The 15,091-nt window shown below is 46.9% G+C and overlaps 1 protein-coding gene across 1 annotated transcript in view; it reads left to right on the top strand.

Annotated features, from left to right (window-relative positions):
• SUPT16H (SPT16 homolog, facilitates chromatin remodeling subunit) overlaps window positions 1–15,091 on the top strand; it is a gene marked incomplete at both ends in the record, with an annotated part of 86,362 nt that overhangs the window by 48,393 nt on the left and 22,878 nt on the right. The window contains 5 exons of the mRNA XM_079551121.1: window positions 561–688; window positions 3,710–3,845; window positions 8,649–8,775; window positions 11,418–11,536; window positions 13,869–13,994. Coding sequence (XP_079407247.1) covers window positions 561–688; window positions 3,710–3,845; window positions 8,649–8,775; window positions 11,418–11,536; window positions 13,869–13,994 — 636 coding nt within the window. The remainder of the gene's footprint in view (window positions 1–560; window positions 689–3,709; window positions 3,846–8,648; window positions 8,776–11,417; window positions 11,537–13,868; window positions 13,995–15,091) is intronic.

Genomic DNA, 15,091 nt, shown 5'->3' with positions numbered 1-15,091 from the left:
GTTCATTTCTCCCCCGTTGCTTCTTCATCTGCCATTGGGGCTCCTTCAACTCAACGCCGTTGAGTTTTGCCTTGAATTTTTGGGGCTTTTTGGGCCAAATTCAATGGGTTTTGGGGTCAAATTTGATGTTTTTGGGTTTGAAGCTCCTTTAGGACCCATTTTTTGGGTTGAAAACGCCCATTTTTGGTTCATTTCCCCCCAGTTGCTTCTTCATCCACCATTGGGGCTCCTTCAATTCAACGCCGTTGAGTTTTGCCTTGAATTTTTGGGGCTCTTTGGGCCAAATTCAACGGATTTTGGGGTCAAATTCGATGTTTTTTGTGTTGAAGCTCCTTTTTTGTCCATTTTCATCCCTTTTTGGGGTTGAAAACGCCCATTTTTGGTTCATTTCTCCCCCAATTGACACTTTATCTTCCGGGCTCCTTCGACTCAACGCCGTTGAGTTTCACCTTGAATTTTTGGGGCTTTTTGGGCTGAAATTGGACGGATTTGGGGTCGAGCTTCACGCCAGCTCTCCCCCAAGCCGGATTTTGGGTGAAAATCCTCCATTTTTGGTGCAGAACATCAGCATGTCCGTGGAAGGAGATTACACCTACCTCCGTATCAACTTCTACTGCCCCGGCAGCGCTTTGGGGCGCAACGAAGGCAACATTTTCCCTAATCCTGAAGCCACCTTCGTCAAGGAAATGTGAGTGGGGCTTTTTTGGGGGGGAGAATTTGGGGGATTTTGGGGCATTTTGGGGGAGTTTGGGGGGTTTTGGGGTCGTTTTTGTGGGGTTTTGGGGCAAATTTGGGGGATTTTGGGGGGAATTTCGGTCATTTTGGGGCATTTGGGGGCAAATTTAGTGGGATTTTGGGCTGAATTTTGCAGATTTGAGGTCATTTTTTGGGATTTGGGGTCTTTTTTGTGGGATTTGGGGTCGTTTTGTGGGGTTTGGGGTCATTTTGTGGGATTTTGGCTCACATTCATGGGATTTTGGGTTGAATTTTGTGGGATTTTGTGACATTTTTGTGCAATTTAGGGTCATTTTATGGGATTTGGGGTCATTTTGTGGGATTTTGGCTCACATTCATATGATTTTGGGGCAAATTTTGTGGGATTTGGGGTCATTTTGGGCATTCATGTGACTTCCTGTGGCACTTTGTGTCATTTTTGTCGGTTTTTGTGTCATTTTTGTAGGATTTGGGGTGATTTAATGGGATTTTGGGTCACCTCTGTGGGGCTTGGGGTCATTTGGGGGCGGATTTGGGGTCATTTTGGGGGTGAGTTTTGGATATTTTGGGTCATTTTTGTGGGATTTTGGGTCTTTGGGGGCAAATTTGGGGGAATTTGGGTCATTTTGGGGGGGGAATTTGTGGGGTTTTGGGGCATTTTGGGGGAGTTTGGGGGGTTTTGGGGTCGTTTTTGTGGGGTTTTGGGGCAAATTTGGGGGATTTTGGGGGGAATTTCGGTCATTTTGGGGCATTTGGGGGCAAATTTTGTGGGATTTTGGGCTGAATTTTGCAGATTTGGGGTCATTTTTTGGGATTTGGGGTCTTTTTTGTGGGATTTGGGGTCATTTTGTGGGATTTTGGCTCACATTCGTGGGATTTTGGGGTGAATTTTGTGGGATTTTGTGACTTTTTTGTGGGATTTTGGGGCAACTTTTTTGTGGGATTTTGGGTCATTTTGTGGCATTTTGTGGGATTTTGGGTCGAATTTGGTGGGATTTTGGGGTCATTTTATGGGATTTGGGGTCATTTTGTGGGATTTTGGCTCACATTCATATGATTTTGGGGTGAATTTTGTGGGATTTTGGGTCATTTTGGGTCATTTTGTGGGGTTTGGGGTCTTTTTGTGGGATTTTGGCTCACATTCATGGGATTTTGGGTTGAATTTTGTGGGATTTGGGGTCGTTTTGTGGGATTTTGGGGCAAATTTTGTGGGATTTTGGGTCATTTTGTGGCATTTTGTGGGATTTTGGGGCGAATTTGGTGGGATTTTGGGGTCATTTTATGGGATTTGGGGTCATTTTGTGGGATTTTGGCTCACATTCATATGATTTTGGGGTGAATTTTGTGGGTTTTTATGACATTTTTGTGGGATTTGGGGTCATTTTATGGGATTTTAGGGTAAATTTTGTGGGATTTTGGGTCATTTTGTGGGATTTTGGGGTCATTTTTGTGGGATTTGGGGTCATTTCTGTTGGGTTTGGGGCAAATTTTGTGGCATTTTGGGTCATTTTGAGGGATTTTGGGGTCATTTTGTGGGATTTGAAGACATTTGTGGGATTTTAGGCCGAATTTTGTGGGATTTGGGGTCATTTTATGGGATTTGGGGTTGTTTTGTGGGATTTTGGCTCACATTCATATGATTTTGGGGCGAATTTTGTGGGATTTTGGGTCATTTTGTGGGGTTTGGGGTCATTTTTTGGGATTTTTGCTCACAATCATGGGATTTTGGGTTGAATTTTGTGGGATTTTGTGACATTTTTGTGCAATTTAGGGTCATTTTATGGGATTTGGGGTCATTTTGTGGGATTTTGGCTCACATCCATATGATTTTGGGGTGAATTTTGTGGGATTTTATGACATTTTTGTGGGATTTGGGGTCATTTTATGGGATTTTAGGGTCATTTTTGTGGGATTTGGGGTCATTTTGTGGGATTTTAGGCCCAATTTTGTGGGATTTTAGGCCCAATTTTGTGGGACTTGGGGTCATTTTGTGGGATTTTAGGCCGAATTTGGTGGGATGTGGAGTCATTTTGTGGGATTTTAGGCTGACTTTTGTGGGATTTGGGGTCATTTAATGGGATTTGGGGTCGGTTTGTGGGATTTTGGCTCACATTCATATGATTTTGGGGCGAATTTTGTGGGATTTTGGGTCATTTTGTGGGGTTTGGGTCATTTTTTGGGATTTTGGCTCACAATCATGGGATTTTGGGTTGAATTTTGTGGGATTTTGTGACATTTTTGTGCAATTTAGGGTCATTTTATGGGATTTGGGGTCATTTTGTGGGATTTTGGCTCACATTCATATGATTTTGGGGTGAATTTTTGTGGGATTTTATGACATTTTTGTGGGACTTGGGGTCATTTTATGGGATTTTGGGGTCATTTTGTGGGATTTGAGGTCATTTGTGGGATTTTAGGCCCAATTTTGTGGGATTTGGGGTCATTTTGTGGGATTTTAGGCCGAATTTTGTGGGATTTGGGGTCATTTAATGGGATTTGGGGTCGGTTTGTGGGATTTTGGCTCACATTCATATGATTTTGGGGCGAATTTTGTGGGATTTTGGGTCATTTTGTGGGGTTTGGGGTCATTTTTTGGGATTTTGGCTCACAATCATGGGATTTTGGGTTGAATTTTGTGGGATTTTATGACATTTGTGTGCAATTTGGGGTCATTTTATGGGATTTGGGGTCGTTTTGTGGGATTTTGGCTCACATTCATATGATTTTGGGGCGAATTTTGTGGGATTTTGGGTCATTTTGTGGGATTTTGGGTCATTTTGGGGCAAATTTTGTGGGATTTTGGGGTCATTTTGTGGGTTTTTATGACATTTCAGTGGGGTTTGGGGTCATTTTATGGGATTTTGGGGTCATTTTATGGGATTTTGGGGTCATTTTATGGGATTTGGGGTCATTTTATGGGATTTGGGGTCATTTTATGGGATTTGGGCTCACTTTTGTGGGGTTTTGCTTCCTTCCCCCCCCCCAAACCCTATAGAACCTACAGGGCATCCAACATGAAGACCCCAGGGGAGCAGTCGGTGCCGGCCCTCAATCTGCAGAACGCTTTTAGGATCATCAAAGAGGTCCAGAAACGTTACAAGACGCGCGAGGCCGAGGAGAAGGAGAAAGAGGTGCTGGAAATGGGGGGTTTGGGGTCGGAAATGGGGATTTTGGGGTCAGTTTGGGGTCAGAAATGGGGTTTTGGGGTCGGAAATGGGGATTTTGGGGTCCTTTGGGGGTCAGAAAGGGGGGATTTGGGGTCAGAAATGGGGGATTTGGGGTCAGAAATGGGGATTTGGGGTCGGAAAGGGGGATATGGGGTCGGAAATGGGGTCAGGAAGGGAGATTTGGGGTCAGGAATGGGGTTTTGGGGTCCTTTTGGGGTCAGGAATGGGGGTTTGGGGTCAGAAAGGGAGATTTTGGGTGAGAAATAGGGGATTTGGGGTCGGAAATGGGGGGTTTGGGGTCGGAAATGGGGATTTTGGGGTCAGTTTGGGGTCAGAAATGGGGTTTTGGGGTCGGAAATGGGGATTTTGGGGTCCTTTGGGGGTCAGAAAGGGGGGATTTGGGGTCAGAAATGGGGGATTTGGGGTCAGAAATGGGGATTTGGGGTCGGAAAGGGGGGATATGGGGTCGGAAATGGGGTCAGGAAGGGAGATTTGGGGTCAGGAATGGGGTTTTGGGGTCCTTTTGGGGTCAGGAATGGGGGTTTGGGGTCAGAAAGGGGGATTTTGGGTGAGAAATAGGGGATTTGGGGTCGGAAATGGGGGGTTTGGGGTCGGAAATGGGGATTTTGGGGTCAGTTTGGGGTCAGAAATGGGGTTTTGGGGTCGGAAATGGGGATTTTGGGGTCCTTTGGGGGTCAGAAAGGGGGGATTTGGGGTCAGAAATGGGGGATTTGGGGTCAGAAATGGGGATTTGGGGTCGGAAAGGGGGGATATGGGGTCGGAAATGGGGTCAGGAAGGGAGATTTGGGGTCAGGAATGGGGTTTTGGGGTCCTTTTGGGGTCAGGAATGGGGGTTTGGGGTCAGAAAGGGGGATTTTGGGTGAGAAATAGGGGATTTGGGGTCGGAAATGGGGGATTTGAGGTCGGAAATGGGGATTTTGGGGTCGGTTTGGGGGTCGGAAATGGGGATTTTGGGGACCTTTGGGGGTCAGAAAGGGGGGATTTGGGGTCAGAAATGGGGATTTGGGGTCGTTTTGAGGTCAGAAAGGGGGATTTTGGAGTTAGAAATGGGGATTTTGGGGTCAGAAAGGGGGACTTGGGGTCAGAAATGGGGGATTTGGGGTTGGAAATGGGGATTTTGGGGTCAGTTTGTGTTCAGAAAGGGGGAATTTGGGGTCAGAAAGGGGGTTTGGGGGTCAGAAATGGGGGATTTTGGAGTCCTTTTGGGGTCAGAAAGGGGGATTTTGGAGTTAGAAATGGGGATTTTGGGGTCCTTTGGGGGTCAGAAATGGGGGATTTGGGGTCAGAAATGGGGGTTTTGGGGTCAGAAATGGGGATTTTTGGGGTCGGTTTGGGGTCAGAAATGGGGTTTTGGGGTCGGAAATGGGGGATTTGGGGTCAGAAATGGGGATTTTGGGGTCCTTTGGGGGTCAGAAAGGGGGATTAGGGTCGGAAATGGGGGTTTTGGGGTCGGAAATGGGGATTTGGGGTCAGAAATGGGGATTTAGGGGTCCTTTGGGTGTCAGAAAGGGGGCATTTGGGGTCAGGAATGGGGATTTGGGGTCGTTTTGAGGTCAGAAAGGGGGATTTTGGAGTTAGAAATGGGGATTTTGGGGTCAGAAATGGGGACTTGGGGTCAGAAATGGGGGATTTGGGGTTGGAAATGGGGATTTTGGGGTCAGTTTGGGGTCAGAAATGGGGTTTTGGGGTCGGAAATGGGGATTTTGGGGTCCTTTGGGGGTCAGAAAGGGGGCATTTGGGGTCAGGAATGGGGATTTGGGGTCGTTTTGAGGTCAGAAAGGGGGATTTTGGAGTTAGAAATGGGGATTTTGGGGTCAGAAAGGGGGACTTGGGGTCAGAAAGAGGGGATTTGGGGTCAGAAATGGGGATTTTGGGGTCCTTTTGGGGTCAGAAAGGGGGATTAGGGTCAGAAATGGGGGATTTGGGGTCCTTTGGGGGTCAGAAATGGGGGATTTGGGGTCCTATTCGGGTCAGGAATGGGGATTTGGGGTCCTTTTGAGGTCAGAAAGGGGGATTTTGGAGTTAGAAATGGGGATTTTGGGGTCGGAAAGAGGGGATATGGGGTCAGAAAGGGGGTTTTGGGGTCAGAAATAGGGATTTTGGGGTCCTTTGGGGGTCAGGAAGGGGGGATTTGGGGTCAGAAATGGGGATTTGGGGTCGGAAAGGGGGGATATGGGGTCAGAAATGGGGTCAGGAATGGGGATTTTGGGATCCTTTTGTGGTCAGAAAGGGGGATTTTGGGGTTAGAAATGGGGATTTTAGGGTGAGAAAGGGGGGATTTGGGGTCAGAAATGGGGATTTTGGGGTCCTTTTGGGGTAAGAAAGGGGGATTTGGGGTCCTATTGGGGTCAGGAATGGGGATTTTGGGGTCAGAAATGGGGATTTTGGGGTCTGAAAGGGGGGATATGGGGTCAGAAAGGGGGTTTTGGGGTCAGAAATGGGGGTTTTGGGGTCCTTTTGGGGTCAGATATGGGGGATTTGGGGTTGGAAATGGGGATTTTGGGGTCAGTTTGTGTTCAGAAAGGGGGAATTTGGGGTCAGAAAGGGGGTTTGGGGGTCAGAAATGGGGGATTTTGGAGTCCTTTTGGGGTCAGAAAGGGGGATTTTGGAGTTAGAAATGGGGATTTTGGGGTCCTTTGGGGGTCAGAAATGGGGGATTTGGGGTCAGAAATGGGGGTTTTGGGGTCAGAAATGGGGATTTTTGGGGTCGGTTTGGGGTCAGAAATGGGGTTTTGGGGTCGGAAATGGGGGATTTGGGGTCAGAAATGGGGATTTTGGGGTCCTTTGGGGGTCAGAAAGGGGGATTAGGGTCGGAAATGGGGGTTTTGGGGTCGGAAATGGGGATTTGGGGTCAGAAATGGGGATTTGGGGTCAGAAAGGGGGGATTTGGGGTCCTTTTGGGGTTGGGAATGGGGATTTGAGGTCAGAAATGAGGTTTTAGGTTCTTTTTGGGGTCAGAAAGGGGGTTTTGGGGTCAGGAATGGGGATTTGGGGTTGTTTTGGGGTCAGAAAGGGGGATTTAGGTTCCTTTTGGGGTCACAAATGGGGGATTTGGGGTGCTTTTGGGGTCAGGAAGGGGGATTTGAGGTCAGGAATGGGGTTTTGGGGTCAGAAAGGGGGGATTTTGGGGCTAGAAAGGGGGATTTGGGGTCAGAAAGGGGCGATTTGGGGTCAGTTTGGGGTCAGAAAGGGGGTATTTGGGGTCGTTACGGCGTCATGAACGGGGGTTTGGGATCAGGAATGGGGATTTTGGGGTCGGACAGAGGGGTTTTGGGGTCAGAAATGGGGGATTTGGGGTCGGAATGGGGGGATTTGGGGTCCTTTTTAATGGGATTTTTTGGGGGGGATTTTTTCGGATTTTTGGATTCTTTTTAATGGGATTTTTGGGCGGATTTTTGGGTTCTTTTTAATGGGATTTTTAATGGGATTTTTAATGGGATTTTTAATGGGATTTTTAATGGGATTTTTTGAGCCTTTTTAATGGGATTTTGGGGGGGAGGTTTGGGGGAATTTTGGGGGTATTTTTTGAGCCTTTTAAATGGGATTTTTGGGGGATTTTTGGGGTATTTTTGGAGCCTTTTTAATGGGATTTTTTGGGACTTTTTTGGGATTTTTTAACGGGTTTTTGGGGCCTTTTTAATGGGATTTTTGGGGGGATTTGGGGGGAATTTTTGGGGGAATTTTTGGGCCTTTTTAATGGGATTTTTTGGGTTTTTTTGGGGGGATTTTTAATGGGATTTTTGGAGCTTTTTTAACGGGATTTTTGGGGGGGATTTTTTGGGATTTTTGGAGCCTTTTTAATGGGATTTTTTGGGACTTTTTTGGGATATTTTAACGGGTTTTTGGGGCTTTTCTAACGGGATTTTGGGGGGGAATTTTTTGGGATTTTTGGAGCCTTTTGAATGGGATTTTTTGGGGGATTTTTTGGAGCCTTTTTAATGGGATTTTTGGAGCTTTTTAATGAGATTTTTTGGGGGATTTTTTGGGATTTTTTGAGCCTTTTTAATGGGGATTTTTGGGGACATTTTTGGGGGATTTTTGGAGCCTTTTTAATGGTTTTTGGGGGGGGGGATTTTTTGAGATTTTTTGAGCCTTTTTAATGGGATTTTTTTGGGGGATTTTTGGAGCTTTTTTAATGGGATTTTTTGAGCCTGTTTAATGGGATTTTTGTGGGGATTTTGTGGGGATTTTTGGAGCCTTTTTAATGGGATTTTTGGGGGGCTTTTTTGGGATTTTTTAACGGGTTTTTGGGGCTTTTTTAACGGGATTTTTGGGGGGGATTTTGGGGCCTTTTTAATGGGATTTTTTTGGGTGATTTTTTTGGGATTTTTAATGGGATTTTTGGAGCTTTTTTAACGGGATTTTGGGGGGGGATTTTTTGGGGATTTTTGGAGCCTTTTTAATGGGATTTTTTGGGGGATTTTTTGGGGATTCTTTGGGGGATTTGGGGGGAATTTTTGGGGTATTTTTTGAGCCTTTTTAATGGGATTTTTTGGGACTTTTTTGGGATTTTTTTTAACGGGTTTTTGGGGGGGATTTTGGGGCCTTTTTAATGGGATTTTTTGGGGGATTTTTGGAGCTTTTTTAATGGGATTTTTTGAGCCTTTTTAATGGGATTTTTGGGGGGATTTTTGGGGTATTTTTTGAGCCTTTTTAATGGGATTTTTGGGGCTTTTTGGGGGGGATTTTTAATGGGATTTTTGGAGCTTTTTAACGGGATTTTTGGGGTGTTTTTGGGGTTTTTAGGGCATCGTGAAGCAGGACTCGCTGGTGATCAACCTGAACCGCAGCAACCCGAAATTGAAGGATCTCTACATCAGACCCAACATCGCCCAGAAGAGGATGCAGGGATCCCTGGAGGCCCACGTCAACGGTGGGGGGCTTTGTGGGGTCGGAATTGGGGGGGATTTGGGGTCAGAAAGGGGGGATTTGGGGTCAGAAATGAGGATTTGGGGTCTTTTTGGGGTCAGGAATGGGGAATTTGGGGTTGGAAATGGGGGACTTGGGGTCCTTTTGGGGTCAGAAAGGGGGGTTTTGAGGTCCTTTTAGGGTCGGGAATGGGGGATTTTGGGGTAGGAAATGGGATTTTGGGGTCAGAAATGAGGGATTTGGGGTCAGGAATGGGGGTTTGGGGCCAGAAATGTGGGATTTTCCGGTCTGAAATGGGGAATTTGGGGTCCTTTTAGGATCTGAAAGGGGGATTTGGGGTCAGAAATGAGGATTTGGGGTCTTTTTGGGGTCAGGAATGGGGAATTTGGGGTCAGGAATGGGGAATTTGGGGTTGGAAATGGGGGACTTGGGGTCCTTTTGGGGTCAGAAATGGGGGATTTGGGGTCAGAAAGGGGGGTTTTGAGGTCCTTTTAGGGTCGGGAATGGGGGAATTTGGGGTCAGAAATGGGGGATTTGGGGTCAGGAATGAGGTTTTGGGGTCAGGAAGGGGGATTTAGGGTCAGAAAGGGGGTTTTGAGGTCCTTTTAGGGTCAGAAAAGGGGATTATGGGGTCAGAAAGGGGGTTTTGGGGTCAGAAAGGAGGGATTTGGGGTCCTTTTGGGGTCAGGAATGGGGAATTTGGGGTCAGGAATGGGGATTTGGGGTCAGAAAGGGGGTTTTGAGGTCCTTTTAGGATCAGGAATGGGGGAATTTGGGGTCAGAAATGAGGGATTTGGGGTAGGAAATGGGATTTGGGGTTTGGAAAGGGAGTTTTGGGGTCAGGAATGGGGGATTTCAGGTCAAGAATGGGGAATTTGGGGTCCTACTGGGGTCAGAAATGGGGAATTTGGGGTCCTTTTGGGGTCATGAATGGGGGTTTGGGGACAGAAAGGGGGAATTTGGGGTCAGGAATGGGGGATTTGGGGTCGGAAAGGGGGAATTTGGGGTCAGAAAGGGGGGATTTGGGGTCAGGAATGGGGGTATTTGAGGTCCTATTGGGGTCAGAAAGAGGGTTTGGGGTCACAACTGGGGAATTTGGGGTCCTATTGGGGTCGGAAAGGGGGTTTTGGGGTCAGGAATGGGGAATTTGGGATCAGGAATGGGGGATTTGGGGTCCTATTGGGGTCAGGAATGGGGGATTTGGGGTCAGAACTGGGAATTTGGGGTTGGAAATGGGATTTTGGGGTCAGAAATGAGGGATTTGGGGTCACAAATGGGGGATTTGGGGTCCTTTTGTGGTCAGGGGGATTTTGGGATCAGAAATGGGGTTTTGGGGTCAGAAAGGGTGGGTTTGGGGTCCTTTTGGGGTCAGAAAGGGGGTTTTGAGGTTGGAAATGGGGGATTTGGGGTCAGAACTGGGGGATTTGGGGTCCTTTTGGGGTCAGGAATGGGGAATTTGGGGTCAGAAAGGGGGATTTGGGGTCAGGAAGGGGGAATTTGGGGTCAGGAATGGGGGATTTGGGGTCCTATTGGGGTCAGGAATGGGGGATTTGGGGTCAGAACTGGGAATTTGGGGTTGGAAATGGGATTTTGGGGTCAGAAATGAGGGATTTGGGGTCACAAATGGGGGATTTGGGGTCCTTTTGTGGTCAGGGGGATTTTGGGGTCAGAAATGGGGTTTTGGGGTCAGAAAGGGGATTTTGGGGTCAGAAAGGGTGGATTTGGGGTCCTTTTGGGGTCAGAAAGGGGGTTTTGAGGTTGGAAATGGGGGATTTGGGGTCAGAACTGGGGGATTTGGGGTCCTTTTGGGGTCAGGAATGGGGAATTTGGGGTCAGAAAGGGGGATTTGGGGTCAGGAAGGGGGAATTTGGGGTCAGGAAGGGGATTTTGGGGTCAGAAAGGGTGGATTTGGGGTCCTTTTGGGATCAGAAAGGGGGTTTTGGGATCAAAAATGGGGATTTTGGGGTCAGAAATGGGGATTATGGATTGGAAATGGGATTTTGGGGTCACAAATGGGGGATTTGGGGTCCTTTTGGGGTCAGGAATGGGGAATTTGGGTCTGAAATGGGGTTTTGGGGTCAGAAATGAGGTTTTGGGGTCTTTTTGGGGTCAGGAATGGGGATTATGGGGTCAAAAAGGGGGGATTATGGGGTGGGAAGGGGGATTTGGGGTCAGAAATGAGGTTTTGGGGTCAGGAATGGAGAATTTGGGGTCCTTTTGGGGTCAGAAAGGGGAATTTGGGTCAGAAATGGGGTTTTGGGGACAGTGCTGCCCAATTAACAAAGGCCTAATTAATTAATTAGGCTTCCGTTTCACGTCAGTGCGGGGCGACAAGGTGGACATGAATTAATCCCTCATTAACGCCCCATTAATTAATTAATCGGGGTTTCGCTTCACGTCAGTGCACAGTGACAAGCTGGATGTTAATTAACCCCTTATTGACAGCTCATTAATTAATTAGTATCTCGTTAATTAGGCTTCCAATCCTCATTTTGGAGGGGAGGCTTTCGAATGGATTCGGCGGCGCTTTGGGGCCTGATTGCTCATTAATTACCCCCCCTTCCTTTAATTACCGTCCTCCTTAATGAAGGCCTGGCTAATGAACGCAGGGCTGACCAATTAACGAAGGTCTAATTAATTAATTAGGCTTCCGTTTCACGTCGGTGCGGGGCGACAAGGTGGACATCCTGTACAACAACATCAAGCACGCCGTGTTCCAGCCCTGCGACGGCGAGATGATCATCGTGCTGCATTTCCACCTCAAGGTTTGGGGCAAATTTGGGCGATTTTGGGCAATTTTGGGTGGTTTTGGGGCTTTTTGGTGATTTTTGGTCATTTTTGGGTTTTTATTTGGGGTTTTTTGGGTCATTTTTGGGTCTTTTTTGGGGGTTTTTGGGGTATTTTTGGGTCGTTGTCGCGTTTGAAGGCGGTTGTTGTGCTTCACTTCCAGTTGAAAGTATGGGGTGATTTTGGGGCAAATTTGGGGAATTTTGGGCAATTTTGGGTGGTTTTGGGGCTTTTTGGGGCTTTTTGGTGATTTTTGGTCATTTTTGGGTTTTTATTTGGGGTTTTTTGGGTCATTTTTGGGTCATTTTGGGGGTTTTTTGGGGTCGTTTTGAGCTCGTTGGCGCATTTGGAGATGGTTGTTGTGCTGCTCTTCCAATTGAAAATATGGGGTGATTTTGGGGCAAATTTGGGGAATTTGGGGCAAATTTGGGCAATTTTGGGTGGTTTTGGGGCTTTTTGTTGATTTTTGGTCATTTTTGGGTTTTTATTTGGGGTTTTTTGGGTCATTTTTGGGTCTTTTTTGGGGGTTTTTGGGGTATTTTTGGGTCGTTGTCGCGTTTGAAGGCGGTTGTTGTGCTTCACTTCCAGTTGAAAGTATGGGATGATTTTGGGGCAAATTTGGGGAATTTGGGGCAATTTTGGGTGGTTTTGGGGCTTTTTGGGGCTTTTTGGTGATTTTTGGTCATTTTTGGGTTTTTATTTGGGGTTTTTTGGGTCATTTTTGGGTCATTTTGGGGGTTTTTTGGGGTCGTTTTGAGCTCGTTGGCGCATTTGGAGATGGTTGTTGTGCTGCTCTTCCAATTGAAAATATGGGGTGATTTTGCGTCAAATTCGGGCAAATTTGGGCAATTTTGGGTGGTTTTGGGGCTTTTTGTTGATTTTTGGTCATTTTGGGGTTTTTATTTGGGGTTTTTTGGGTCATTTTTGGGTCTTTTTTGGGGGTTTTTGGGGTATTTTTGGGTCGTTGTCGCGTTTGAAGGCGGTTGTTGTGCTTCACTTCCAGTTGAAAGTATGGGGTGATTTTGGGGCAAATTTGGGGAATTTTAGGCAATTTTGGGTGGTTTTGGGGCTTTTTGGTGATTTTTGGTCATTTTGGGGTTTTTATTTGGGTTTTTTTTGGGTCATTTTTGGGTCTTTTTGGGGGTTTTTTGGGGTTGTTTTGAGCTCGTTGGCGCATTTGGAGATGGTTGTTGTGCTGCTCTTCCAATTGAAAATATGGGGTGATTTTGGGGCAAATTTGGGGAATTTGGGGCAAATTTGGGCAATTTTGGGTGGTTTTGGGGCTTTTTGGTGATTTTTGGTCATTTTTGGGTTTTTATTTGGGGTTTTTTGGGTCAATTTGGGTCTTTTTTGGGGGTTTTGGGGGTATTTTTGGGTCGTTGTCGCGTTTGAAGGCGGTTGTTGTGCTTCACTTCCAGTTGAAAGTATGGGGTGATTTTGGGGCAAATTTGGGGAATTTTGGGCAATTTTGGGTGGTTTTGGGGCTTTTTGTTGATTTTTGGTCATTTTTGGGTTTTTATTTGGGGTTTTTTGGGTCATTTTTGGGTCTTTTTTGGGGGTTTTTGGGGTATTTTTGGGTCGTTGTCGCGTTTGAAGGCGGTTGTTGTGCTTCACTTCCAGTTGAAAGTATGGGGTGATTTTGGGGCAAATTTGGGGAATTTTGGGCAATTTTGGGTGGTTTTGGGGCTTTTTGGTGATTTTTGGTCATTTTGGGGTTTTTATTTGGGGTTTTTTGGGTCATTTTTGGGTCTTTTTTGGGGGTATTTTGGGGTCGTCGTTGCGTTTGAAGGCGGTTGTTGTGCTTCACTTCCAGTTGAAAGTATGGGGTGATTTGGGGGTATTTTGGGTCAAATTTGGGGCAATTTTGGGTGGTTTTGGGGCTTTTTGGTGATTTTTGGTCATTTTTGGGTTTTTATTTGGGTTTTTTTTGGGTCATTTTTGGGACTTTTTTGGGTCTTTTTTGGGGTCGTTCTGAGCTCGTTGGCGCGTTTGGAGTCGGTCATTGTTCTTCACTTCCAGTGGAAAATATGGGGTGATTTTGGGTCATTTTGGATCATTTTGGGGATTTTTGGTCATTTTTGGGTTTTTATTTGGGGTTTTTGGGTCATTTTTGGATCTTTTTTGGGGTATTTTGGGGTCGTTGGCGCATTTGGAGTCGGTCGTTGTTCTTCACTTCCAGCTGAAAGTATGGGGCAATTTTGGGGTATTTTGGTCCATTTGGGGTCATTTTTTGGGGACTTTGTGGGGATTTTTGGTCCCTTTTGGGTCTTTTGGGATTTTTGGGGTCATTTTGGGGTCGTTTTCCCCCAGAACGCCATCATGTTTGGGAAGAAGAGGCACACAGATGTGCAGTTCTACACGGAGGTGGGCGAAATCACCACGGATCTGGGCAAGCATCAGCACATGCACGACCGCGACGACCTCTACGCCGAGCAGGTGGGGGATTTTGGGGCCATTTGGGGCTTTTTTGGGGTTTTTTGGGGGGATTTGGGGTCACTGTGGGTCTTTGGGGTCATTTTGGGGGGTTTTGAGGGGGGATTTTGGGGTTTTTTGTCGGGTTTTCAGGGGGCGAATTTGGAGGCTTTGGAGACGATTTTGGGGTCTTTTGGGGGGCATTTTGGGGGATTTTTGGGATTTTTGGGGTATTTGGGGTCACTGTGGGTCTTTGGGGTCCTTTTAGGGTCTTTTTGGGGGGATTTTGGGGGGTTTTGAGGGGGGATTTTGGGGTTTTTTGGGGCTTTTGAGGGGGGCAAATTTGGAGGTATTGGAGAGGATTTTGGGGTCTTTTGGGGGGGATTTTGGGGGATTTTTGGGGCCATTTCGTGCTTTTTTGGGATTTTTTGGGTATTTGGGGTCACTGTGGGTCTTTGGGGTCCTTTTAGGGTCATTTTGGGGTCCTTTAGGGGGAAATTTGGGGGTTATGAGGGGGAATTTTGGGGTTATTTGAGGGAATTTGGGGTAGGTTTTCAGGGGGCAAATTTGGAGGTTTTGGGGAGGTTTTGGGGTCTTTTGGGGGGGATTTTGGGGGATTTTTGGGGCCATTTGGGGCTTTTTTGGGATTTTAGGGATATTTGGGGTCACTGTGGGTCTTTGGGGTCCTTTTAGGGTCTTTTTGGGGGGATTTTGGGGGGTTTTGAGGGGGGATTTGGGGTTTTTTGGGGCTTTGAAGGGGGGCAAATTTGGAGGTATTGGAGACGGTTTGGGGGTCTTTTGGGGGGGATTTTTGGGGGGATTTTGGGGCCATTTGGGGCTTTTTTGGGTTTTTTTGGGGGGATTTGGGGTCACTGTGGGTCTTTGGGGTCATTTTGGGGGGATTTTGGGGGGTTTTGAGGGGGGATTTTGGGGTTTTTTGTGGGGTTTTCAGGGGGCGAATTTGGAGGATTTGGAGTCTTTTGGGAGGGAAGGTTTTGGGGTCTTTTGGAAGGGATTTGGGGGATTTTTGGGTCTTTTTTGGGATTTTGGGGTCTTTTATGGGGTTTGGGGGGTTTTATGGGGTCTTTTAGGGGGAAATTTGGGGGTTTTGAGGGGGAAAT

The sequence above is a fragment of the Tetrao urogallus genome (assembly GCF_951394365.1).
Source record: "Tetrao urogallus genome assembly, contig: scaffold_78, whole genome shotgun sequence".
NCBI lineage: Eukaryota > Metazoa > Chordata > Aves > Galliformes > Phasianidae > Tetrao > Tetrao urogallus.
This window is presented reverse-complemented; position numbering and strand designations above follow the sequence as displayed.